General features: G+C 54.7%; 1 protein-coding gene and 1 pseudogene across 2 annotated transcripts in view; one reads left to right on the forward strand and one right to left on the reverse strand.

Annotated features, from left to right (window-relative positions):
- The first annotated feature begins 249 nt into the window (after nt 1-249).
- ITPR3 (inositol 1,4,5-trisphosphate receptor type 3) overlaps nt 250-24,340 on the forward strand; it is a 67,000-nt gene continuing 42,909 nt past the window's right edge. For both annotated transcript variants that reach the window (XM_049716407.1, XM_049716408.1), the window contains exons 1-2: nt 250-639; nt 15,356-15,426. In XM_049716407.1, coding sequence (XP_049572364.1) covers nt 551-639; nt 15,356-15,426 — 160 coding nt within the window. In that variant the 5' untranslated portion in view covers nt 250-550. The remainder of the gene's footprint in view (nt 640-15,355; nt 15,427-24,340) is intronic.
- Nucleotides 21,930-23,366, reverse strand: LOC105747885 (ubiquitin carboxyl-terminal hydrolase MINDY-1-like; annotated as a pseudogene).

Genomic DNA, 24,340 nt, shown 5'->3' on the forward strand with positions numbered 1-24,340 from the left:
GTTCCGCGAGTCTGGCTGGTGACTCGCCGGAACTGAAAACCTGTCCCGGGAGCCCGCTGGGGCCCCGGGACCCCTCGGAATCGCTGGGGGCAGGAGGCCGGCTCGGCGTCCGGGAGACCGGGCCGGGACGCGCTAGGGGCGCGGGAGGAGGGCCGGCACACGTGGGTGCCGGCGGGCGGGCCGTGGCCGGGTGCGGGGTGGGGGCGGGGTGTGGCTTCTCCGCCTCCCGGGCGAGATTTACATGTGTGTGTGGCGGCCCCAGACTTCCTGCTCTGCTACGCTGCAGGTACGCGCGGGCCGGGCCGGGCGGGCGGCGGGTGAGCCGAGACGCGGGCACGTCCTCACCGGGACGCCACCGCCGGCTCCCGGGCCGCGCCGCGCAGCCTTCCGCCCCGGGGGCTGCTAGCCCGCCCCGGCCGCGCCAAGCGCCAGGCTCCGAGGTGGGGGCGCGCCCCTCTCGGCCTCCCCGGTCATCTCCGCCCTCAGCACCTAGCCTGGCCGCGCGCCCCTGGGCGCCCCCACCGCCCGGGCTCCCCGGAGGGCCGCAGCCATGAGCGAGATGTCCAGCTTCCTCCACATCGGGGACATCGTCTCCCTGTACGCCGAGGGCTCAGTCAATGGCTTCATCAGCACTCTGGGGTGAGTGAGCCGAGTTCGGGGCGGGGGGGCGCGGTGGGCCCTGGTGCTAGTTGCGTGCGTCCTGCTGCCTCCCGCCGACAGAGGACCTGGACGTCCCCAGCTTTAAGGAGAGGGGGAACGGCTCGCTTCCTTCTTTCAGAGAAAGGAAGTGAAATGTTTGCCCAGGTAAAGTCGGGCGCCCAGCCGGAGTTGTCAGGAGGCGCCCCCCTTCGCGAAGCCTCCACCCTGGCGCTCTCGCCCTTCTTCAGAAGGGGCGGGGAGGCCGAGACTTCCTCTGCAGGTGGTCCCTGTAAGGGGGCAGGTGGGTGGCTGGGGCGTTAGTTAGGGAAAGGCATCCGGGCCTGGACGTGACCGGCTCTGGGGTGGGGCGGAGCCGTGGCGGGGTGGGCAGGCTCAGCCCGGAGTCCTCTAGTAACAGACCTGTCGCACCTTTGAAGGGTCGCACCTTTTCCTCCTAGCTCTCTTCTGCCCTGCGCCCCCCCTCCCCCGCCCCCATCACTAGGAGTGTCTTCGCAGCCCTCCCCTTCCAGGCGTCCCAGGTTCCTGCCGGCTGCCCCCTTCTCCCCGCCTCTCCCTGTCAATTTCCTGAGTAGCTCATCTGGCGCCTCTGGGTCCCTGGTCCCAGGATCTCTGGAGCACTTTACCAACATTAATTAATTCTGGCTGCCACCCCACAGGGTCTGGATAAGCAAGGAATCAATTCAAGTCCCTGGAGAGAGCCAGGCCTGAAGCTGGCATAGGACAGGGCAAGAATTAGAGCAAATGGGTTTCATCTTCAGAGAGCAGTTGAGTGAGTCTGGTGGGGATGGGACGTAAGAGTGATTTCTCCACCTCTCCAGCCTCAGGGCAGGGCCTGTTACCTTTGTCACATTTTCAGTCTGGGGACTTGTGTTAAATGGTCTCATCTTCCCCAGCACACCCAGCCGTTTTATTTTAGGGTAAACCCACCCTCTTCTGCCGACCCTACGGATGCCAACCAGCTGCAAGGTGTCCTCTCCCTGGGGACTTTCGGAGGACAGCCTTGGCACTCTAAACCCAGGGCTGGCTCGCCCTTAGCTGGGGAGGTGGGAGTCACCTGGCTCCCTTGGTGTCTTGTTGGGAGTTTAGCTTTAGTCCTGTGGGAAAGATCGGGAGGGTTGGAGGTCTGGCTTAGCCAACAGGGAATGGATGCTGACTTGGAATTCCAGAATACCTGCGCTCCTTATCTCAGCACCCTCCAGGCCTTCTCATTCCCCTCCCCATTCACATGTGGACTCCCCAGCCCTGCATTCCCTCCCAGCTACATCTCACTCGTCTTGCTCAGTTTACCAGAGGATGGGGTAAGCTGCATTCCTGGCACATAGTAAACACATCTGATAGAGCTGAGGGAAGGAGCAGAGACTGTGGGGACGTGGGGGATGCAGGGGCAGACGGTGTCCCCCTGCCTGGTGTCTGAACAGTGCTGGGGACTTTTGGGAAATGACCATCTTCTCTGTTGCTCTGAGTGCCAGGCTCAGGGCTGAGCACACTGTGGGGGCTTTTTTTTTTTTTTTTTTTTTGCGGTACGCGGGCCTCTCACTGTTGTGGCCTCTCCCGTTGCGGAGCACACGCGCAGGCTCAGCGGCCATGGCTCACGGGCCCAGCCGCTCCGCGGCATGTGGGATATTCCTAGACTGGGGCACGAACCTGTTTCCCCTGCATCGGCAGGCGGACTCTCAACCACTGCGCCACCAGGGAAGCCCTGTGGGGGCTTTTTTAGCACCTGTGAGGATCTAACAGAACCAAGGCCGTCTACACAGGCCTCATCCCCTCACTAGGGATTCCCTCTATTGCTTCCTAGCACAGCTCCCTCCCGCCCTGGCCCTTCCTGCCCCAGGAAGCTGCTTCCTCCAGTCCAGTTTGATTCTCAGGCAGGGCCTGGTGACCGCCCAGAGCCATTCTACTCCAGGGGTGGGTTCCCAGTGCAAACATCTCCAGGAGCTCCCAACTTCTGCCGATACACGCACGCCCACCCTCCCGGCACTCCCACCCTCCCAGCCTGGCCCTCTAGCACTGGCGTGTGCTGGCCCCAACTTAACTTTCTATTTTTTTTTTTTTCCACCACCCCCTTCACGACCCTGACACTCCAGGTGCACCACCTGGATTGGGATTCCTGGAACCTTCCCCACGCCTTTGCGGTCTGGTGTGCTCTTGTGGTCTTGTCTCCGTCTCTTTACCTTTGTTCCAGTTGCCCCTGCCCTTCAGCCAGTCTCCACCTGAGTAAATCTGACCCACCCTCTCAGACCTGGTACAAAGTGGCCCTACTTTGTGAGATCCAACCCCCCTCCCCCACCCCGGCAGAATTAACCCCTTTTCCCCCCCGTGCTTCGCACTGCTTTATACACATTCCTCTCCGGTGTTAACTGTGTTGTTTTACAATTAGTTGAAGGTTTCTCTGTAGAGCCCTCTAACACTGGGCACTTTGCCAGGATTGACTGATTAATCACCCCATTCCTCCACTCAGGCGCTGTGCTGGGCACCTTCTCAGAACTTCACTCAGTGAAGGAATGGTTTCTAAACACCCTAAGGCATCGCTACTCAAAGTGTAGTCCTTGGTCCAGCACCATCAGCAGCTCTGAGAAGCTTGTTAGAAAATACAGAATCTCACACCCCTGCCTGTCCTGCTGAATCAGAATCTGCATTTTGAGCCCCAGGGGATTTGGAGCCTTAAAGAGAAGCATTGCTCTATGTGATTCTCTCTCTGCTCCAGCCTCACCGGAATCTTTCTGCCTCCATCCTCAGCTCTGGTCCCCTTTGCCTTCATCCTGGCTGTTGGTGCCCATGTCTGCGAACCCTGGAGGCTGATTTGACTGAGTTCCCAGGCGATCGCAATGCTCGGTGCCCAAGAGGTGCCCAGTAAGGGCTGGAGAAAATGAATTTGATGAGGACAGGGGCAGCTTTGGTGGACAGTGGGACTGGCTCAGCTGGGGGAGTGGAAAGGGGGGCGGGCATTGTTGGAGGAGGGAGTCTGGGGCAGCTTCAGATTCCAGCCAGGCTCTGCAGAGTCAAGTGGAGGAGGCCAATTAGAGCTGCCTGCGTAATTACAGCTCCCAGTGGAGATTGTACATTAACTCTGGGTTGGGAGGATGGGAGGGGTCTGGGGAGTGGATCCTGGAGCAGGTTGAGACCTCAGCCGGGAAGGAAAAGCAGGCCCACGCCTGTTCTTGGGAGGAGAGCATGGCCGGGGACACTGCCTCATCCCTCACTGCAGGTGGGAGGCAGCAGAGGCCAGGGCTGCCGCGGCGGGTTAGGGCCACTTCAGGTGAAGGATTTACTATGGCTCCCGGCCAGTGACTGTGGGAAACCGGCCCAGCGTGCAGGGTAGGCCCCTCAGCATCTCATGTCCAGTTCCTAGAAGGTCTCTTTTGAGTGCCCAGAGGGGTGGCCCCCAGACCACTGGGATAAGCTGGGGAGTGCAGGTGAACTGGGTCTTGCAGTCGAGCTCCCAGGATTTGTCAGATTGCCTCCGCCTGCACATGGCTGGGCCTTGGAGCACCGTTTGGGGGCTCTCAGGGCCTCTGGACCTGTGTCACCCAGGGCTGGGTGATCTCAGGGAGTAGGGTCAGAAGTGACCTTGGGATTCCGTGTCTACCTTCCAGCCTGATCTGCTTCCCCAGGAGGGTGGTAATTGGAGGTCAGGACCCAGAAAACGTGGAGGTAAATGTGGAGGAAGTCCCAGGTCCTCAGGGTCAGGACCTGCTTTGTCACTAACTGCGTGGGTGATTTTGGCAAGGTCCTCCCTCTCAGAGTCTGTTTCTGTCAGCCTGGTTGTCCTCTAAGGTGCTCTGTTTGCACCCGAGAACCTCCCTGTGGGTCTTTAAAAAAAAATTCCAGCTCCCATGTCCCATGTCAGACCAACTGTAGTTTTCTAGGGGTAGGCATCTGAGGTTTGGGTTTTTAAAGCTCCGCAGTGCTTCTAATGTGTACCTGGGGTGGGGGGTCCCTTCTCAGGGCCCTCTCAGGCTGACAGGCTGTGAGGAAGCCTAGCTATTGGGTCTGCCTGCCCCTTGGTCCAGAGAGCCCATCTCTTAGCCTTCATCAGACTTCATTAAGTCATTCAACAAACATCTAATGAGCACCTACTATGTGCCAGGCACTGTTCTAGTCACTGGGGAATCAGTGGTAACCAAGACAGAGTCCAGCCTGTTCTAGTCTGTACAGCGGAGAGCTGGAAGAGATGGTCTTTAAGGGCCCTTTGTGCCTTAAGTCCCTGAGACTCATGTGATTTCAGGAGGGGGCGCTGCCCCTCCCGTGCAGACGACATTCCACTGGCAGATTTCAGACCTGCCCTTGGCTTTCACTTAATTGTGATTTCACTGGAATGAGATGTTGGACTTAGCCCTGTCCTGTGCCCCAAGGCAGGGTCTCAGCCTCCACTAGGTCAATCCATGCAACTCATGTTTTTTTAGGAAAATGTATATATTTTTCTTTCTTTCTTTTTTAAATGAAAAATTTTTTTCGCCGTGCCCTGTGGCTTTTGGGATCTTAGTTCCCTGACCAGGGATTGAACCCAGGCCCCGGTATTGAAAGCTCCGAGTCCTAAGCACTGGACCACCAGGAAATTCCAATACATATTTTTTTCCTGATTAAAAAATAATATATGCTCCATGGAGGAAACTTGAAAAACTAAAATAAAAAATGATCTGTAATACCACTGTGATTATATTGACAGCCTCTACATGGGCTTTCTAGCCTTTTATGCACACAAATAAAGATTTACAAAACAGTATCACATTGCACATCTGGCTTTGTATCCTGTCTTTCTGGGGGGAATACATTAACCTGTATTTTCCCATGCGTGCCAGCCTATGACTGTTGTGGCCACAGAGCATCCCCTGGTATGATGTACCTTCATTTATTTAAGCAACTCTAGTATTGGGCATTCAGCTGGTCTCTAAATTTTTTGCTGTTCCAAACAATCTGCCCTGAACATCCTAGTCCATACATGCCCGAACACTTGTCCAGTTATCCTCTCAGGATAGATTCCCAGAAGTGGAATTCTGAGATCAAAGGGAAGGCACATCTTTATTTATTTTTTCCTGCTGCGCCGCGTGGCTGCGTGGCTTTTGGGATCGTTCCCTGACCACGGATTGAATCTGGGCCCTCAGCAGTGAGAGCTCAGAGTCCTTACCCCTGGACCACAAGGGAATTCCCAAGGCACATCTTTTACCTTGCTGGCTCTCTCTAACTGCACATTTCTCTGGTGGCGGAGGAGGTGGAAACGGGGACCCTGTGCCCCGGGGGGTCTAGCCCACTTCACATCACGAGTTTGAGAGTGTTGTGCTAGGGGTGTGGGGAGTAATACCAGCCTCTGCCCTCGAGGTTGGGCCAGGTTGGGCGTGGCGGCTGCAGTGGGGAGGGGGTGAAGTAGAGAGAGGGGTGGTGTGTGGGTTGCCTGAGGACAGGATCAGCCCCAAGGTCCCACCGAGGGACTCCAGGGACCCAGGCTGCATGCAGCTCCTGGGCCTTAAAGAATCCTGCCGTAGCCACTTGCTCACACTCTGTCCTGCCCGACGCTCCTGACCCCGTGTCCCCTCCCCTCCCCTTCCTGACTTGGCCCAGTGGGTCTGTGGGGTGGAGGCTTGGGTTGGGGGTGGGGTGCTGTGCTGGATTTTAGGGGGGGGCCACAGGAGCTTTCTGCTGCCAGTTTAGGGGCAGGTGTCTGGGTTTGAGTTACCCCTGAGCACACGTCTCCTGCAGTCTACCCCGAGGCCTGCTCGCCACACTTCACCCCATGTGGAGCTGGGGGGCTCCTGCCTGGAAGTGGGGGCTGTGAGGGAGGTGGGAAGGAGGCCTGGGAGAGGGGGAGGAGAGCAGACCCCAAATCTCCAGTAAGTTCATCACAGGCCTCTAAATGTCAGCTCTGAGCTCCCCCAAGTGCATCACGCGGGTCATGCCCAGTAGTGGCAATGGTTCCCAGCGGTTGTGCCTGTAGCCAGCCTGCTCCAGGGAGGACCCCTGGCTCAGTGGGGCTAAGCGATTTGCTGGGGTGGGGGTGGGGGACGTAAGCCAGCAGGAGCCCTGCGCGCCACGCCACCAGAGAGGAGGCTGCAGGACTCTTCACACCAGGGCGGAGATGAGACTGGGCGCTGACAGCACAGTGCGCCTGGGGTGTGGGCTGGGGGGCGGGGAGGACACACTGCAGAGGGCTTCCCACCTGAGGAGACAGACAGTAGGGACTCCTTGCAGGGGATTGAGTGGGGGAGTAAAATGATCACTGTGGTGTGTAAAGGTACATAATTGTTTCGCCGGCAAGTGGGCAGAGCCAGGAGAGACAGTGAACATAAATCTTAGCCCGGGGGCAGCTGCTGGTGTTTGAGGCAGACACCTGTGCATATCTGGTTCACAGATCCCTCTCCCATCACTCAGCCAGCCAGCCGTCACCCGCTTCTACCAGCCTGCAGGAGAGCCGGCTCTCCAGGGTCCGAGTCTAGAAATGGGTGATGGGGGTGATAGAGGTCATGCGAGGGAGAATTAAGTCTGTGTCTCAGAGATGCTGCAGCTGATGATAGACGGACTTCACCGAGTGTTTACAGCTCTGGCCTGTGCTGTCCCTTTGACCCCTTACCACCAACCGGAGGCATATATATAATTTATAAAAGTAGAGAGAGGGACTTCCCTGGTGGTCCAGTGGTTAAGACTCCATGTTCCCAATGCAGGGGGCACAGATTTGATCCTTGGTCAGGGAACTAAGATCCCGCGTGCCACGTGGTACGGCCAAAAAAAAAAAAAAATAGAACCATTTAGAACACCCACATATCCACCACCTAGACTTAATCGTTGTTTACATTTTGCCATATTTGCTGTTTCTTCTTTGCTGAAGTATTTTATGGTAGATTACATGCATTGCATTTTTTTCACCTCTACATCCTTCATTTTACAGGAAATAGGCTATGTTCCTGTGTAACCACAGTGCTGTTATCATGCCAATTAGTAATTTCCTAATAGCGTCCGATGCTCAATCCATAGTCCAATAATACACTCAATTGTTCTCAGTCTAGCCTTGACCACTGGTTTCTTTTTTTTTTTTTTTTCTCGGTATGCGGGCCTCTCACTGTTGCGGCCTCCCCTGCTGCAGAGCACAGGCTCCGGACGCGCAGGCCCAGCGGCCATGGCCCACGGGCCCAGCCGCTCCGCGGCACGTGGGATCTTCCCGGACCGGGGCACGAACCCGCGCCCCCTGCATCGGCAGGCGGACTCCCAACCACTGCACCACCAGGGAAGCCCGACCACTGGTTTCTTTAAATTAGGATCTACTCAAGGTCCACGTGTTAATTTGATTCTTATGTCTCTTACGTCGCCTTTAATCTAAAGCAACGCCCGGCCCCCACCTCTTTCTACCTCCCCCGATAAGCGGGAGGCTGTAGACTTGTCTCACTTTCTGGAGTCATCAGGGCTGCTTTGCTGCTCTGTTTCCCAGAGAGCCAAGCAGGGATGTGGAGGAGGGCGGCCTGGGTTTCAGGGCTGCCCTGCTAAGGCTCCTCCAGCCTCAGTTACTATGTCAGGTTTGCGGGGCTGAGAGCCCAGTCCCCGCATGGAGAGCAGGAGAGAGGCCTGGGCAGGGCAAGGCTGACCTGTGAGGGAAGGGTGGGCTAGGTGGCCCAGGGTTGCCCCTCTTCTCGGCCTTTTCTCAGTTCTCTCTTGTGTCTCCTGCTCCCCATCCCTCTTCTCCTTGGCCTAACAGAGACCCCAGGACTCGCCAGAGCCCACCCAGTCCTGAGAGCCAGCAACCCAGGCCTGCGGCAGAGGCAGAGCCCTGAAGGCTTGTGCCCCGGCCAGGGGCCCTTATTTCTGTCGGGCCAAGTTTAGTCACTTTTGCTGCCTCTCTTCCTCACTGGAGAGGCTCTTGGGGGTTCCCTGAGTGTGTGGCTTACTGTCCTTCCTAGACTTAAGCTCTCTGAAGGGAGGAGCCATGCTTGTTTTAAATTCCATATACTGGTCCCTTCGGTGGCTCAAGGTGGATCCTTGGTAAAGACCTGTAGAGGTCAAGTAAATGGGTGTTTTTGCAGGGATGCAGAAGTGAAGTTCTTTTCTCCGACGGGCCAGTGATCCCAGCCAGTGAACCTGGGCTCCTCTCCCAATATTTCTCCCCACCCCTACCTAGTGGATGTGACTTTGGTTTTTTGGGGAGGGGGAATCCAAGGCCCCCATCCTCTACCAGCCAATCCCAGTGTTCTGACAGTGCCTGCTTTGGGCGTGGCCTTCTGTGGGTCTAGCCTAGATCTGTGGGGTGGTGGCCAGTGCCCTGGGCTGGGAGTCAGGGGATCTGGGGTTTGGAACTGGCTCTTCTTTAATTGTCGTGTGACCTGAGCTCGTCAGTTTCCCCCTCCACCCTCTTTTCCAGGCTAGATCAGGGAGGGGCAGTCTGGGGACCCTTTGGGATTTCCCTAGTCTGGTGTCCTCCTCCCTTAGCTGCTCCTCTGATAGTCACTTGCCCCACTTCTAGCTCCCTTCTTCCTCCTATTTATCTAATCTTTCCGGACAGCACTGACCTGCCCCACTGCCTTTTCCATGGCTCCCACCTGGATCTCAAAGTCCACCCTGGTCAGAATGGGGCCAGCCAGGCCCCTGGATGCATGTGCCTTTCCCTCTTCCTTCAGACCAAGGTCTTGGGGTGCAGACCCCGGGGGCATTTCAGGGACAGCGCCCTTCTCCACATCCTTCTAGAGCAGAGATGTCCACCAACTCCTGCTCAGAGGGTCCAGGGCAGGCCTGCCCACAGGCTTCCTGCCCAACCCCCCCTACACCTACTACCCCCTCCCCTTGCCCACTCTACTGATGCCCTGTTGGGCCCTGCACAGTGCAGGCTCAAACTCGTGTCACCCAGTGGATAGAAGGCTTACAGCAGACTGTCCTCAGGGCTCCTGAGTGTCCACTGGGCTGGGGGGGTGGGGGGTGGGGGGTGGATTGCACAGGTGAAGGTCGTGGCTCCTGTCCTCACAGCACACAGCATGGTGGACGTGAGCTTCCAGAGGGTGGGGACCACACCCAGCACATAATCCCTTTGCAGTAAGATTTTGTTGAACCGATGGAGACCTAGATTGTACAGGTACCATCAACTGACCAGCTGTGTGGCCCAGTGGCCACACTGGACTGTGGTAAGAATGGAACGAGGTATCGGGTGTAATTTATAAACTAAAGTGTTCTGCACATCGGAGCGTCGGATTTTCTAAGATGATCTTGGCTGGGGTGCCTTTAGTTAAGGGGCGATGCCTCATGTGGTGGAAACGGGGCAGGGAGCTCTGCAGGAGCCTAAGCGCAGCCTTGAAGATGGCAGGACTCGGAGGGAGCTTCTGCGTGTGCAGAGGCGTGGAGGGGGGGACAGCGAGATCAGAGGACTGGCGGGGCGCGGGAGTAGGCCCTTCCCTGGATCTTGGGCGGAGGTGGACGCGCTAGGGAGGGGAGGGGGACAGTGAAGCGACGCGGCAACTTCTCCCAGGAGAACCCGGCTCTGATTAGAGCGCCAGGTGCGCATCGGAAGCCGGAAGCCGGACACCAATCCACACAGATACCCTCACCGTGAGGGAGAACGGGGGAGCTACGGCCCGGGATATAGGTGCCACCAGGTGGGGAGGGGTCCTTCGGAGCCGCCTTCCGCGGGCTCCCGGGCGCGGGGTGAGGAAAGCGCGGGCGCTGGTGGCTTGTCCCGCGCCCAGCCCCTCGCGCCCGCCTCCCACCGCCCCCGGGCGCTCCTGGCACAGGCCCAGCGTCCTGGCAGTGGCTGGCAGTCGGAGGCAGGCCGGGGCGAGGCCGCGCTCGCATCCCCTCCGCGACGCGGCTGGGGCGACGGCCACACACTGGGAGGCGAGTTTCGCTTCTTGGCGGGGGCGGGGCTCGGGCGGGCGGACGGAAAGCGCACTGCGGCCTCGGCGCGTCAGCTGGGCGCGTCAGCTGGGTCTCGGCGGGCCGGGGCGGGGTTTCGGAGGGGCGGGGGCGGGGGCGGGGCGCTCGACGACCACCTCGCTGCCTCTCCCTCTACCCAGAGGGACAGAAGTCCCGGCCGCGCCCTCTGAGGCTTCTCCTCCATCAAAACTTACCTGTCTGCTGTCCCAGCCCTTGCAGCCCATCTGATAAGGGCTTTCCTGCTTATCTGTTAATGGCTTCACGGGACACTCCTCCCATCCCCTCCCGCCCAATAGCACCTTCTTGGGATGCCTCAGTCCTAAGGAGTAGGTTCAGAGGAATGGAGGGGAGGCTTGTGAGGGGGCGCTTGGGGACATTTTGGGACTCTCTAAACATCCTGCTGCTGGCTGCCTTCTTTGCCTACGGACTTGGTGGAGGGCTGCCCTCAGCTACAGTTAGGAAATGAAATGATGGGAGGGGCGAGGCGCCATCCCTTAGAGGCTGCAGGGGAGGGGTACAGAACGTTCCCAGGGAAGTCGATTTTGCTCATCCAGAACCCACACTTGGAGGAGGGAGGGGGTGGAATGTTGGATCCAGGAGGAGGTTCTGAAAGTCCCATCTTCCTGACCTTGTTTTCCCGATACCTTGTGGGAGCCCCCTGCCATTTTTTTTAACCGTCCACGTGGCTTGCTTCTCTGTTCTTACCATTCCTGACCCCCCTTGGCTGCAGGTCTGGGATGTTTTCCTTCCCAACCTTGCTTGAAATTCTCCTCCTGGAGGCCATGCTCCCCTCCTGACCAGTCCCTCCCCTTTTCTAAGTGGCTTCAGCTTGCGGTCCCAAAGCAGTGCCCTGCTTTGTAAACCACTGGGCACTGGGGAGGGGCTGAGCTGGAGACACAGGGTTTCAGAAGCTGTGCCAGAGTGGGCGGGGACAGAAGGACATCCACATAATGACCAGGCAGATTTGTGCCAGGGGGATTAGGAAAAGCACGCCAGGCATCCACTTTTGCATGTCTTTTTCCTGCACTTGTGACCCAGGGGAGGGATGGAGGGGGTCTGGGGTGAGGATGGGTTTTCCTCAGACAGGGAGTCTCTGGGGAGGTGGCCTACACAGGGCCTTGTGCACTGGTCAAGATGGCGGCTGTGGGGACTACGCCAGCCTCTCCTCAGTTGCACCAACTTCCATGATGCCCTATGGCTGTCCAGCACCCCCAGCAGTGCCAGGTGCCAGGCCCTGGCCGAGGCTTCATCCCCTTCCCTACCAAAACTTACCATCCTGTGTCTCCTCCCCTCAGGGCTTTGCCAAGAGACAACCAGCTAATCTGATTCACTAATCTCTTACAGGAAATTCTATGAATTATTCGAGGCTTTGCACAGCTTCTGCCTCTTCTTTCACACCTTGTCTGATTGGCCAAGCTCTGACCTCACCCTTCCCTGGACGAAATCCACAGATTGGCACCAATGCATATTCCTTATATCATGAACTCTTCTGAGTATGTGACTTGTCTTCCTGATGAGATTTTAAACTCTCTTAGGGACCTTATCTTTTGCTTCTTGTGGACTTCCCACAGCAGCTAGTAAAATGATTAATTCACGCAATATGTATGTCGTGTGTGCCCGCTCTGCGCCAGGCAGGTGGTCCAGATGCTGAGGATACAGGAGGAAGCAGAACAGACACATCCCTGTCCTCATGAATCTTCCATCTCAGGTTGGGGAGGATAGGAACCAAAATAAATAAAATATATAGCAGGCTGGGTGGTGATACGGAGAACAGGGAGGAAGATGAGAAGTGTGGGAGAGAACAGTTTACAGTTTTTAAAAGGATAGGGAGGGAGAGTGTCCATGGGAATGGGTCATTTGAGGCGAGATCTGAAGGAGGTGAGAGAGGGAGTCAGGAGGGTGTCTGGGGCAGAGAGTTCCAGGCAGAGGGAGAAGCCAGGGTCAAATCTCCTGGAATGTTTGAGGAGCCTGGAGGAGGACTGTGGGCTGGAGCAGAGTGGGCCAGGGGCTTGGGGAGGAGATGAGGTCTGAGAGGTAAGGTGGTAGGTCATGTGGGGTCTTTCAGGCCATAGTGAGTTCTTGGGTGGGTGGTTCTCTGAGATGGGTGGTTCTGGAGGGTTCTGAGCAAAGAACTGCCCTGATTTAACTGACCTTTTAAAGGGATCCCTTTGCTGCTAAGTGGGGAACAGGCTGTAGGGAGATGAGAGGGGGGGCCAGGAGACTAATGGGGAGGCAGTTACATCTAGGTGAGAGCTGGTGGGGACTTAGGGTGGTGGTGGCGGCACGATGAAAAGAGGTCAGATTCCATACGTATATATATTTTTTAATTTTTTAACTTACTTAATTAAATTAATTGATTAATTAATTTTTTATTTTTGGCTGCCTCAGGTCCTAGCTGCGGCACGTGGGCTCCTCGTTGTGGCGTGTGGGCTCCTATGTAGTTGTGGCACGCAGGCTCCAGGGCTCGTGGGCTCTGTAGTTTGTCGCACACAGGCTCTCTAGTTGAGGCGCGTGAGCTCAGTAGTTGCGGTGTGCAGGCTTAGTTGCCCCGCGGCATGTGGGATCTCAGTTCCCTGACCAGGGATCGAGTCCGCGTCCCCTGCATTGTAAGGTGGACTCTTTACCACTGGACCACCAGGAAAGTCCCATCATATGTATATATTTTTAAAAATTTTATTGAAGTATAGTTGATTTACAATGTTGTGTTAATTTCTGCTGTACAATAAAGTGACTCAGTTATCTATGTATATTCTTTTTCCTATTTTTTCCATTATGGTTTATTACAGGATATTGAATATAGTTCCCTGTGCTATACAGTAGGACCTTGTTGTTTATCCATCCTATATATACTAGTTTGCATCTGCAAATCCCAAACTCCCAGTCCACCCCTCCTCCATCCCTTCCACCGGCAACCATGTCTGTTATCTATATCTGTGAGTCTGTTTTTGTTTCGTAGATAGGTTCATTTGTGCCATATTTTAAAGTCAGATTCCATACATATTTTGAAGATAAAGCCCACAGGGTTTCCTCACAGATTAGGTTTGAAGCACGAGTGGAAGAGAGGACCAAGGATTGACCCAAGATTTTGGGCCCAAGCAATTGGGAGGATGGATCAGCTGAGATGGGGAGGACTTCAAGGAGAGCAGGAGCTCAGCTTGTAACGTGCTGAGTTTTCGATGCCTGCGGACATCCAAGTGGAGACGTGGAGTGGGCAGTTAGATCTACGAATCTGGAGTTGGGGGAAGAGGGATGGCAGAGGTGGAGGTGGGAGTCATCAGTGAATGTATAAGTGGTGCTTTGAACCCATGCTTGTGGCCGAGATGACCAAGGGTCAGTGCTGATGGAGAAGGGGAGAGGGCTAAGGACTGAGCTAGAGGCTGGGGATGGGGAAGGGGACCAAGTGAGTCCTTGCAGCAAGCTGCCCTCTCCCCTCCCCTCCCTGTCACGGAGAGGTCCCCCACAGCAACCCCTGCACCCCCATGCTTCTGGGACCACCTCTGTAGAGACGAGAGCTCCAGGGACCTTGAGATCAACCGGAGGTTTAGCACAGCTGGGGCAAGGAGGTTGTGAGGCTAGCTAGGGAGTGGGTGGAGGTCAGATCACAAAAGGCCTTGTTGGCCAATCCAAGGAGGGGAGGCGCAGAAGGAGGCTTTGGAATTAGCTCTGTGGCTTCAGACAAATTATTTAATGTTCAAACCCAGTTTCCTCCTCTGTAAAATGGTGCTCATGACTAGCCCCTTGGGGGAAGTTGGTGAGAATTCAGAGGAAGTGGTTGTGAAGTGCTGAGATAGAGTTGGCCTCTGAAATGGTAGGTCATCATCATCACTTTGTCCTGGAGGCTGGGGTGGCACTGAAGAATGTTAAATGCAGGAATGGGGGGATGGATGGATGAGTGGGTGTCCTCCAGAGACTCAAGATTAACCTCAGCCATGGCTGGAAGGGAGGAATTTCAAGCCCAAGGGTGACCAAAGCAGAGAGTATGAAATGGGCCTGACTGAGGTCGGGAAGGTGCAAGGTTCACTGTCCTGTCTTTGAGACCCGGAGGCCTGTCCCCGTAGTTCGGTGTCTCATAAGCTTCTCTCATCTGTTCATCTGTCTCTAGGCTCTCTCTGTTTCTGTTTCTTATCCTGTTTATCTTTCTGACTCTGTCTTTTCTGTCTCTCTCTTCCTCTCTGTCTCTCCGTCCCCTTCTCTCTTCCTCCATCACCTGCTGCCTTTTCAGGTCTGGGCAGGGTCTCAGGGCTATGACAGGAGTTATATCCGCAGTGTGTGACAGCCCAGACTGGCAGCAGGTCCCCATGGGACAGCTCCAGCTGGGGGGTCGGGGGTGGTCTGGGTGTGTCTCTGAGCTTTTTGTGGGGTCTCCCCTATCTCCACCCAGGACACCTCGCATTTTAACAGTGGTGCCAGGAAAGGGGATGACCTGATGGCAGGGGGTTGTCAGTGATGGAGAAGTTTCTTTGTTTTTTTTTTTAATTGAAGTATAAAGTATACTTTATACTTCAATTAAAAAGTATAAATTGAAGTATAGTTGATTTACAATTTTATGTTAATTGTATAGCTGTATAGCAGAATGATTCAGTTATACATATATATACATTCTTTTTTCATATTCTTTTCCATTATGGTTTATCACAGGATACTGAATATAGTTCTCTGTGCTCTACAGTACGACCTTGTTGTTTATCCATTCTACATATAAAAGCTTATATCTTCGAATCCCAACCTCCCACTCCATCCCTTGAGAGGTTTCTTTGGGGGCCTCCCTGGTGCCCTGGAAACCCCTGCCCTGAGGGAGGGACACCTGGGGAGGTGGGTGTCTTCTTTCTGCTGACCCAGCTGCCTTGTCGCCCAGGTTGGTGGATGACCGCTGTGTCGTGGAGCCCGCGGCTGGGGACCTGGACAACCCTCCTAAGAAGTTCCGAGGTGAGACCTCTGATCCCCCCACTAACTCCCCTCCCCCTCCTGGCTGCTGAGTCATGGACCTCGGATAGAACCCATTCAACCCAGGGGCCCAGTGGGCGGGTTAGGCAAGGTGCCGCCCACAGCCCCCTCACACTGCTGCCTGTGGAACCCCCATCGGCTTGAACGATGCCATCTCGGCAGGATGGCCTCTGCCTTCATTTTCCGGGGGCCACACCCCACTTCTCAGGGGCACACCCACTTCTGGCTGGGGGCCCGTTCTCCCCTGACCGCCCCACCACCCACAAGGCTTTCTTTGTCTGTGTGACTGGGCGTTTTCTGAGGGAACAGGGGAAGAAAAGAGAGTCTCCTCAGGTGTTAGGAGGCCCAGGGTGAGAGCCCTTCTCTGTGCTGCATGGTGAGGGGGTTGGACCCCATGGTCCCCGGGCAAGTGCCTTCCCTCTCTGTGTCCTCCGAGGTCAGTGGGCGCCTCAGCCCCGCCCCACAGGCCCGGGGGCCCTCGTGAGGATGAAGTGATATCCTGCTGTCGCTGCGCCCTGCAGGAGAAGGTGTCATTGTGGTGCTTACTTGTGAGGCTGAGACAGACGGGCAGACGGAGCCTGGGCGTGGTGGGCAGGTTGGGAGCAGGCAGGAACACGCCAGGCCGTGCCACCTTGGCTGCCCACGTGGCTGCCCCTCTGGGGAGAGATCAGCTGGGATTGTCCTCGAGAGGGATGCGGTTGAGGGAGGGGAGTGGGATTTACCACAGTCCTGTGGCATCCTCGGCGCTCTCTGTCTGCTGGGGGCCTTGCCTATCTGTCGGAGTGTGGAGGAGATAGGAGGCTCCTCCCAGGCTGCAGGGGGGCCCCACATCTACTGTTCTGCTTCCATCGTGTGCCTCTGAGTGGGGTCTTAGGTCAGGACGTGCCTGGCTCTGTGGGGCCCGCCTCTGGCACTGGACCTTCCTCACCACCGCACACCCCTCTGTCCTGCCCCATCTGGCCGCACTGCCTCTCACCTCATCCCCTACCCCTGGCCCTCCCTCATTCCCTCTCGCCACACCAGGCCCGCTGCTTTTCCTCACATTTATTAGCCGTGCTCTGGGTAGAGATGGGGGTTTCGGGGGGTCGTGTGGGCTGCCCGCTTGGAGGTACAGCCCCAGCACTTTCCCGGAGCCAGGAATAGGAGAGCTTTGATTTCTGCTCTAGCTGAGGGTTTTGGGTGAATTCTTGGGAAGAACATAGAACGGAAGAGAGTGGTTGAGGTCCCGAGGCTGGGCTGTGCCAGGGCAGGGAGGGGACCGGGGCTGAAAGGAGGTGGGTGGTGTGTCTCGGTGTGTGCAGTCAGCTGTGTGGCGTGATTGGCGGTGACAGGGAGGTGGGTGTGGCAGAGGAATATTTGCCCTCGAGTTCCGGTAGACAGAGTTTGGGGCCAATTTTTGACAACAAAACAGCTACCTAGCAGAACAAGTGCTCCTTTGACTTCTTGTCTGCCTCCCACTCCCTCCTTTTTCTTCCTCTTTATTTTCCCAAAGCCCGTGAGCAGGGCCCACCCCAGCGTCGGGGGCTGCTCCGTGGTCTCCGAGGCTGTGCTGGGCCCCCCCAGCTCCGGGAGATGCCAGAGGGGCTCAGCCCCCAGCCTCCTCCCCACCCACCCTGCTCCTGGCCTGGCCTGGGTGTCTTGCTGAGGTGGGCAGAGGCCCTTCTGGACCCCCTGTGGCCCAGCGTGGACCTGAGAAGAGCCCACCTTCTGGGACAGAACCAGGTCTCTGTGCAGCCCCTTGGCTGGCGGGTAAGTTGGAGCGTGAGAACCTGGGACAAGAGACACAGACTCCAACCTCTTCAGCTTTGAGGTTGAAGCCCAGAGAAGAAAGGTTGAGCTTGGCCTCCAACCCTGGAGTCCCGGTTCTCATTGTTCCATGTTTCTCCTGCAAACAGCCCCTCCCTGGAGGGAGGTCCCAGCAAGGGCATGGGGACCATGGCAGGCATTTTAGAACTTGGTCGGAGCTCATCAGAGATGGCCAAGGTGTTCTGAGGCCACCCTGGGGTGGGCCCGGCCTTGGCTGGGAACTGTGGTGTCTCCCTCTCTCCCTGCACGGCTCGCGCCTCCTTCACCTGCTGACCCCGGAGGCCCCCAGGTTGGGTCGGCCAAGCCCGTGAAGCCCCCGCCCTACCTCCATCAGCCTCTGGTTAGCTCCCTGTTTGTGGTTTCAGCTCCTGCACCTTCCAAGGCCATCCCAAGCCCCGACATGTTCAGGGAATTTTTTCCAGAGTTTGCAGGGCCCTGGGAGACCCAGGCTGCCAGTGCCCCAATGTGTAGGGCACCCCACGCCAGCCCAGCCTCCCCGACCTCCGCTTTGTTGTAGGGGTCTTGGGTTATGGCTGCTCAGAATCCTGCTCTCCTGGCCAGGCCAGGTATGGGCAGGTCCCCTCCCACAGCATGGGCGTGGGAGACCCATTGCAGAAGGACGCACCTCCCCATCCACCTGGGAAGCTCAGTGCTCACACCCCCGGCTAAGGCGACCCCACGAAATGTGTAGCAGTCACTTACCCACATAGTGGGCGGCAGGTGCCGGGGAGGGGGCTGATGAGGGGACCTCCCTGTGCTTGCACCCTGGGTGCCCTCCGCCCCCAGCCTCATGCCTCTGCTCTACCTGCCCATCTTCCAAGTCTGGTTTATTGTTACTTTTATTAAGATCCGCTTCAACTACTAAAACGAAAAAGTAAAGAGAAAGATAACACACACCAATGCACCCACTACTGAGCTCTCTCAAATCCTTTTTCCTGTGTTTATTTCAGGTCTTTTTCATTTTTAAAGAGATAGCATCTTATGCATGTAGCCAAAGCCCCCTGTGCCTTCCCCTGACCTCTTTCTCTTCCCCCTCCCCAGAGGCAGACACTTTCAGAAATTGGTATGCCTCATTCAGGGGCCTGTTTTTATGCTTTTTCTTTAATACGTAGAGATATTTCTATGATGAATTATATAGGGTATTCTTTTCCATTTTTCCAACCCTGTATGTTGAAGGTAGCCTTCTGTACAAATCTTTCTGCACTTTTTTCATCGGTGGCTTCTCTTGTTGCGGAGCACAAGCTCTGGGCGCGTGGGCTTCCGCAGTTGTGGCACATGGTCTCAGCATTTTGTGGCTCACAGGCTCTAGAGCATAGGCTCAGTAGTTGTGGCGCGTGGGCTTAGTTTCTCCGCGGCATGTGGGATCTTCCCAGGCCAGGGCTCGAACCCGTGTCCCCTGCACTGGCAGGCAGATTCTTAACCACTGCGCCACCAGGGAAGTCCTCTGCACTGTCTCTGAGACTCATCTGTATTGACCCGCATGGCTCTAGTTCATCTGTTTAATTGCTATGTAATATTCCACTGAGTGAGTAAACTGCAGTCCTTTTATTGGTTCCCCCGTTGATGGACGTTTATCTCATTTGCAGCTTTTGGTAATTGCCAACAATGCTGCAGTGAGCCCCCTGTACACGTATGTCTCCCTGGGCTCGCGGGCAAGAGTTTCTTGGGTGTGTTCCAAGGGAGGGTGACCTGGGTGAGAGGCATCTCTCCTGTCTTGCTAGGAACGGCCCTGCCGCCTTCCATGGGGGCTGTGAGTGTTTACCCCCACCCCTTGCCCCCGTTCACCCCTGCCAGACTGTGGGTGCATGGGGTGGGGGTGCCCTTGCTGCACCCCTATCCTGGCTACACTTGGTTTTGTCCCACTTAATTGTCTTCCAGCCTGCTGGGTGTGAAATGCCATCTCACTGTGGCTTTAATTTGCATTCCTCTGACTACTTGTGAGACATCTTTTCATACGTTTATGAGCCGCTTAAAATCTTGTTCTTCATCTTTTCTTTTTCCTCTTTATAAAAGTAATACAGGGCTTCCCTGGTGGCGCAGTGGTTGGGAGTCCGCCTGCCAATGCAGGGGACACGGGTTCGTACCCAGGTCCGGGAAGATCCCACATGCTGCGGAGCGGCTGGGCCCGTGAGCCATGGCCGCTGAGCCTGCACGTCCGGAGCCTGTGCTCTGCAACGGGAGAGGCCACAACAGTGAGAGGCCCGCATACCGAGAAAAAAAAAAAAAAGTAATACAAATACAGGCTCTAGGATCCAGGAGATGGGAGCATCCCATCCCACCCTCACTCACCTCCTGTTCCCATCTCCAGGGACAACCCTACTAGAGAATCCGACTAGGTAGTTTATTCATCCGGTTACACCTCAAAACGTTGTGCAAACATCCATCGAGAATCTGCTCCCACGGCCCTCTCCCATCTCCACTGTTGTCCCTCCAGGTAACCACTTTCTTTAGTTTCTTACGCATCCTCCCGTGGTCCTTAATGCAACTGCAAACATATGTTCAGACTTCCCCGATTTTCTTACCCTGGGGTAGCATTCTATATGCACTGTTCTATTCTTTGCTGTTTTTACTTTATGAGTCTTACTGTGGATAGATCCTACTGGAGATCTTTCTATATTAGTATATAGAGGTCTTGAGCTCTCTTTCTCTCTCTTTTTTTCACTTAAAAACTCATATTTGTCCATATCCTGGACAACTGTGAAAACAGTGTTCCTATGGTTTACATAGTTTTAAGCATTTCAAAAATATTTTTTTTCAACTGTGGTGAATAGCCACGTGAAGTTTACCATCTTAACCACTTTTAAGTGTACAGGTCGGTGACATTAAGCACAGTCTCATCAGCCATCACCGCCGTCCATCCACAGAACTGCTTTTCCTCTTGTAAAACTGAAGCTCTATATCCATTAAATAATAACTCCCCATTCCCAACCCATCCCTCACCCAACCACCGTCCGACTTTCCGTCTCTATGAATCCGACTAGTCTTAAGTACGTCACATGAGCAGAATCGTACCTTATTTGTCGTTTTGTGGCTTATGTCACTTAGCATAATGGCTTCAAGGTTTACCCGGATTGCAGCCTGTGTCAGGGTTTCTGACCACCCCGCCCTCTCACAGCTCCATAGCTGTCCTTCATATGGCTCCATCGTAATTTATTTAACCAGTCCCCTCTGATGGGCACGTGGGCTGTTTCTAATCTTTATCATTCCCGACAGTGCAGTGAAGACCCTTGTCCCTTGTCATTTTGTACAAATGCAGCTGTGCTCTTGGAATGAAGGACCCGTGGGGAGATTGCTGTGTCCAAGGGAGGGGGCGTCCGTGGCTCTGATCTTTTGTCTTGCGCCTTGTCCAACAGTGTAATAAGAGAAAGCAAACCCAGTCACCCTTCTCATCGTTTCTTCTGCTTGCTGCCCCAGGTTTTGCTTATTCCGGGAGAGTTTCTCTCTCGGCCCATCCCTCCACGTTCTCCCCTCCCCCTGCCCCCAGCAGCATGCTGTCGCTGTTGTAGATTCTCCACGGTCACCTTTATTAACCCAAGTATCATAGTCACACCTGAATTTCTCATCCTGTCAAGTCCTGCAGTGCTCTGCCTCACGTCTGCCTTCCACCAACCACGCGCCCTTTTAGTTTTACATCAAGACTGAATAAGCTTTGCATTCTCTTCTGTAACCGCAATGGGGTCTTCAGTGTTCTGTAAGTTGAGTCTAAATGTTAAAGATTAGAAACAGATGTTTACATGATTTATACAGAGTTTACGTGTAATTGTGGCTGGATAACTTTATTGCCTGTGCTCTGTTCTTGTCTCGAATCCCCTGCTAGTGCTTTGCAGCCTTGGTTGGGCAGCAGAACCATTTGGGATCGGGGGTGGGGGTGGGGTGTGCCTTTCATGATGCATATCTGCAGGCCTTGACCCCTACCAAGATCTATGGGGGAGCTGAGAGTTTGTATTTTTTAAATCTTCCCCCGCCCCGGATGATTCTGTGCAGTGGTAGTGAGTTTTTGGAGTATTGCATACCTTAGTTTCAGGGAATGTCAGCTGACTTTGCTAAAGGAATATCCTCTTGTCTGCAGCCTCACCAGCCCTGTGCCCCCGCACCCACAGGTGCATTCCCCCCAGCACACACAGTCCTTACGGTAGGACACCCCCCTGGACCCAGACTTTTCTCTTGGCCTTTGCTGCTGCTGGTCCTGCGTGGGCCCGGTCTCCTGGCTACCCTTTCACCCTCTGTCCTCTCTGCCCTTCTGCCCCACAGTTTGGTGGGAAGGAAGATTCTGGCCCCTCTTGGGTTTTGGACAGGGCCGCCTTTGGGCAAAGAGCACAGCAGAGTAAAAGCATGGAGATGTGCATTGCTCATAGGGGTGGGCCACAAACATTTTAGAGGGCTCAGATCATTTATTCATTCAACAAGCTTTTTTTTTTCGACTTGTGTTTCTCTTCTTTTTTTTAAACCATTTTTAAAAATTGAAGCATAGTTAATTTACAATGTTGTGTTAGTTCCAGGTATACAGCACAATGATTCATTCAGTTATACATAATGTGTGTGCGTGCCTGCGTGTGTGTGTATATATATTCTTTTTCAGATTCTTTTGCATTATAGGTTATTACAAGATATTGAATATAGTTCCCTGTGCTATACAGTAGGTCCTTGTTATTTATCTATTTTATTTTTTATTTTTTTCTCAGGAAAGAAGTTTTATTTCCAAACCCCTAGGAAGGCATTACACATAATGGAGATAGAAACCCAAATTAAACCCTGAAACAAACAGATGGCTGGATACGGGTGGGCCTGCAGGAGCAGAAAGTAGGGGAGATGTGTTCTAGACGGGGACCTCACCCTGCAGCCTGAGTCTGTATATTAATGTGACTATTCTGGGGAAGGGGAGTTGGGAATCAGAAATCCTCACCCCACCAACCCCAGTGTTGCCCGGGATGGTTGGGAGGAAGAGGAGGCAGCACGTTGGGGCAAAGACGTCACCAAGTCTGACCTTGGCATTTACTGCCTGCTCTGATCCCCAACATTCCATAAATAAGTTACCCTGCATATCTCAAGTTGAGCTGGGGAGCAAGCAGAATAGCCCCAACCTCTGAAAGCGGAGGCAGGGCAGCCTGGGACTGAGCGGGGCTCCAGGAGGACACAGTCGCACTCTTGCTTCGGCCTTTGCCGACACTCGGCAGCTGGGCGTCCATATGCGGCTCCTCTCCCCTGCGGTGACAGGGCCCGTGCTGACGCGGGCTGGGCTGCTTGGCGCTGTTGGTACGCCTCTTGCTGAGGTTGCTGGGCCAGCTCCAGGTCGCTAAGACCCAATGTGCCTCGCGACGGCTGCTGCTGCCGCAGGGACAAGGCGATCAGGTAGTCCTGGTCCACCTGCTGCTGCTTTTCTGGGGAGCCACTCCCACCTTCTGCTCCAGGTCCCTTGCCCAGGGAGTGACTTAGGTGAAAGTCAGAGTCACAGAAACAGCTGTCTCCGTCCACGTTGCGCAGGCTCTCCCACACCACTTGCTCCTCCTGTAGAAAGCCCTGGTCGGTGACCAGTAGGTACAAGTGCCCCTTGTGCTTAGTCATAGTGCTAAAGTGGTCGTTCCGGAAAAAGATGCTAAGTTCGCCCTCCTTGGCAGTGTTGTTAGCTCACACAGACCATGGTGGGTCCGCTGCGCGGCGGTGGTCTCCAGGAACTGCTCTGTAGTCAGGCCTTCTGTCCCGAGGTTGGTGTCACCGGGGTGCTTGCAGGTGATGATTGGTTGTAACTCAGTTTCCCACCTGCACTCACAGCCTCAGGACTCTGTGGATCAACAAGCCAGCCGTGGTACAGAGGTACGCCTAGTAGGTCAAAGGCACTGCACTCGGGTGTATACTCAAAATCAGAGACACCTGTGAATAGCACATTGCCATCCAGACCTGTGGCCAGTTTAGGCAGCACTGTCATTGCATCGTCCACATTCTGCTGAAAATTAAGCTGAAGTCCTTCTGACTTCTCCTGGGGCTTGATGGACAGAAGGCAGTCTCCAAGGTGGGCCATGACCTCATCTGGTGTGATCACTTCCTTCTATTTAGCTATTTTATATATAGTAGTGTGTATCTGTTAATCCCAAACTCCTGATTTATCTCTCCCCCCAACACCCCCCATCCCCTTTGGTAACCATAAGTTTGTTTTCTGTGTCTGTGAGTCTCTTTCTGTTTTTTTTTTTTTTTTTTTATTTCTGTTTTGTAAATAAGTTCATTTATCTCATTTTTTTAGATTCCATATGTAAGTGATATCATATGGTACTTGTCTTTCTCTCTCTGGCTTACTTCACTTAATATGATAATCTCTAGGTCCATCGATGTTGCTTCAAACAGCATTATTTCATTCTTTTTTATGGCTGAGTAGTATTCCATTGTGTATATATACCACATCTTCTTATCCATTCATCTGTCCATGGACATTTAAGTTGCTTCCATGTACTGGCTATTGTAAATAGTGCTGCTGTGAACACTGGGGTGCATGTATCTTTTCAAATTAGAGTTTTCTCCTGATATAAGCCCAGGAGTGGGATCAACAAGCATTATGTGACATATATATAAAGGAGGCATGAGGCAGGGCCCCGTCTCTGTGATCTGCTCCCCCAGGGACCCCTGTCCAGGTTCCCAGCACAACCGTCTTCCTGTGTTTCTGCTGCGGGAGCACTGCTGATTGTGGAGGCACTGCGGCCTGGGAGGGGTCTTAGAGGCTGTGAGCCCAGCCCTGTGCCCTCCTGGGATTCCCTCCTGTGACGGGGAGCTCACTGCCTCCCAGCACGGCTCATGCTATCGTCAGGCCCAGTCCCCGTGCCAGCGTTTCACAGGGATCCAGAATCCTCTATCTCTTCACATCACACTTTAGAATAGGATTTTCCAACTCATGCCTCCTTTCCAGAAGTAGAAAAATCTGACATCCTTTCTGGAGTTTGGGCTTGTGAAAATCATTGATGCTTTATCTGTGTCCAGAATAAAAATCAGGTAATAAAGAACCTGTTTCTGGAATTCTGATTGGCACTCTCTTAGGTTGAGTTCCCTAGAAGCAGAGTCTACAGCGGGAGAATTATCGAGGAGGGGTCCCAGGAGGAGTGTGAGG

The sequence above is a fragment of the Orcinus orca genome, chromosome 10, assembly GCF_937001465.1.
Source record: "Orcinus orca chromosome 10, mOrcOrc1.1, whole genome shotgun sequence".
Taxonomy (NCBI): Eukaryota; Metazoa; Chordata; class Mammalia; order Artiodactyla; family Delphinidae; genus Orcinus; species Orcinus orca.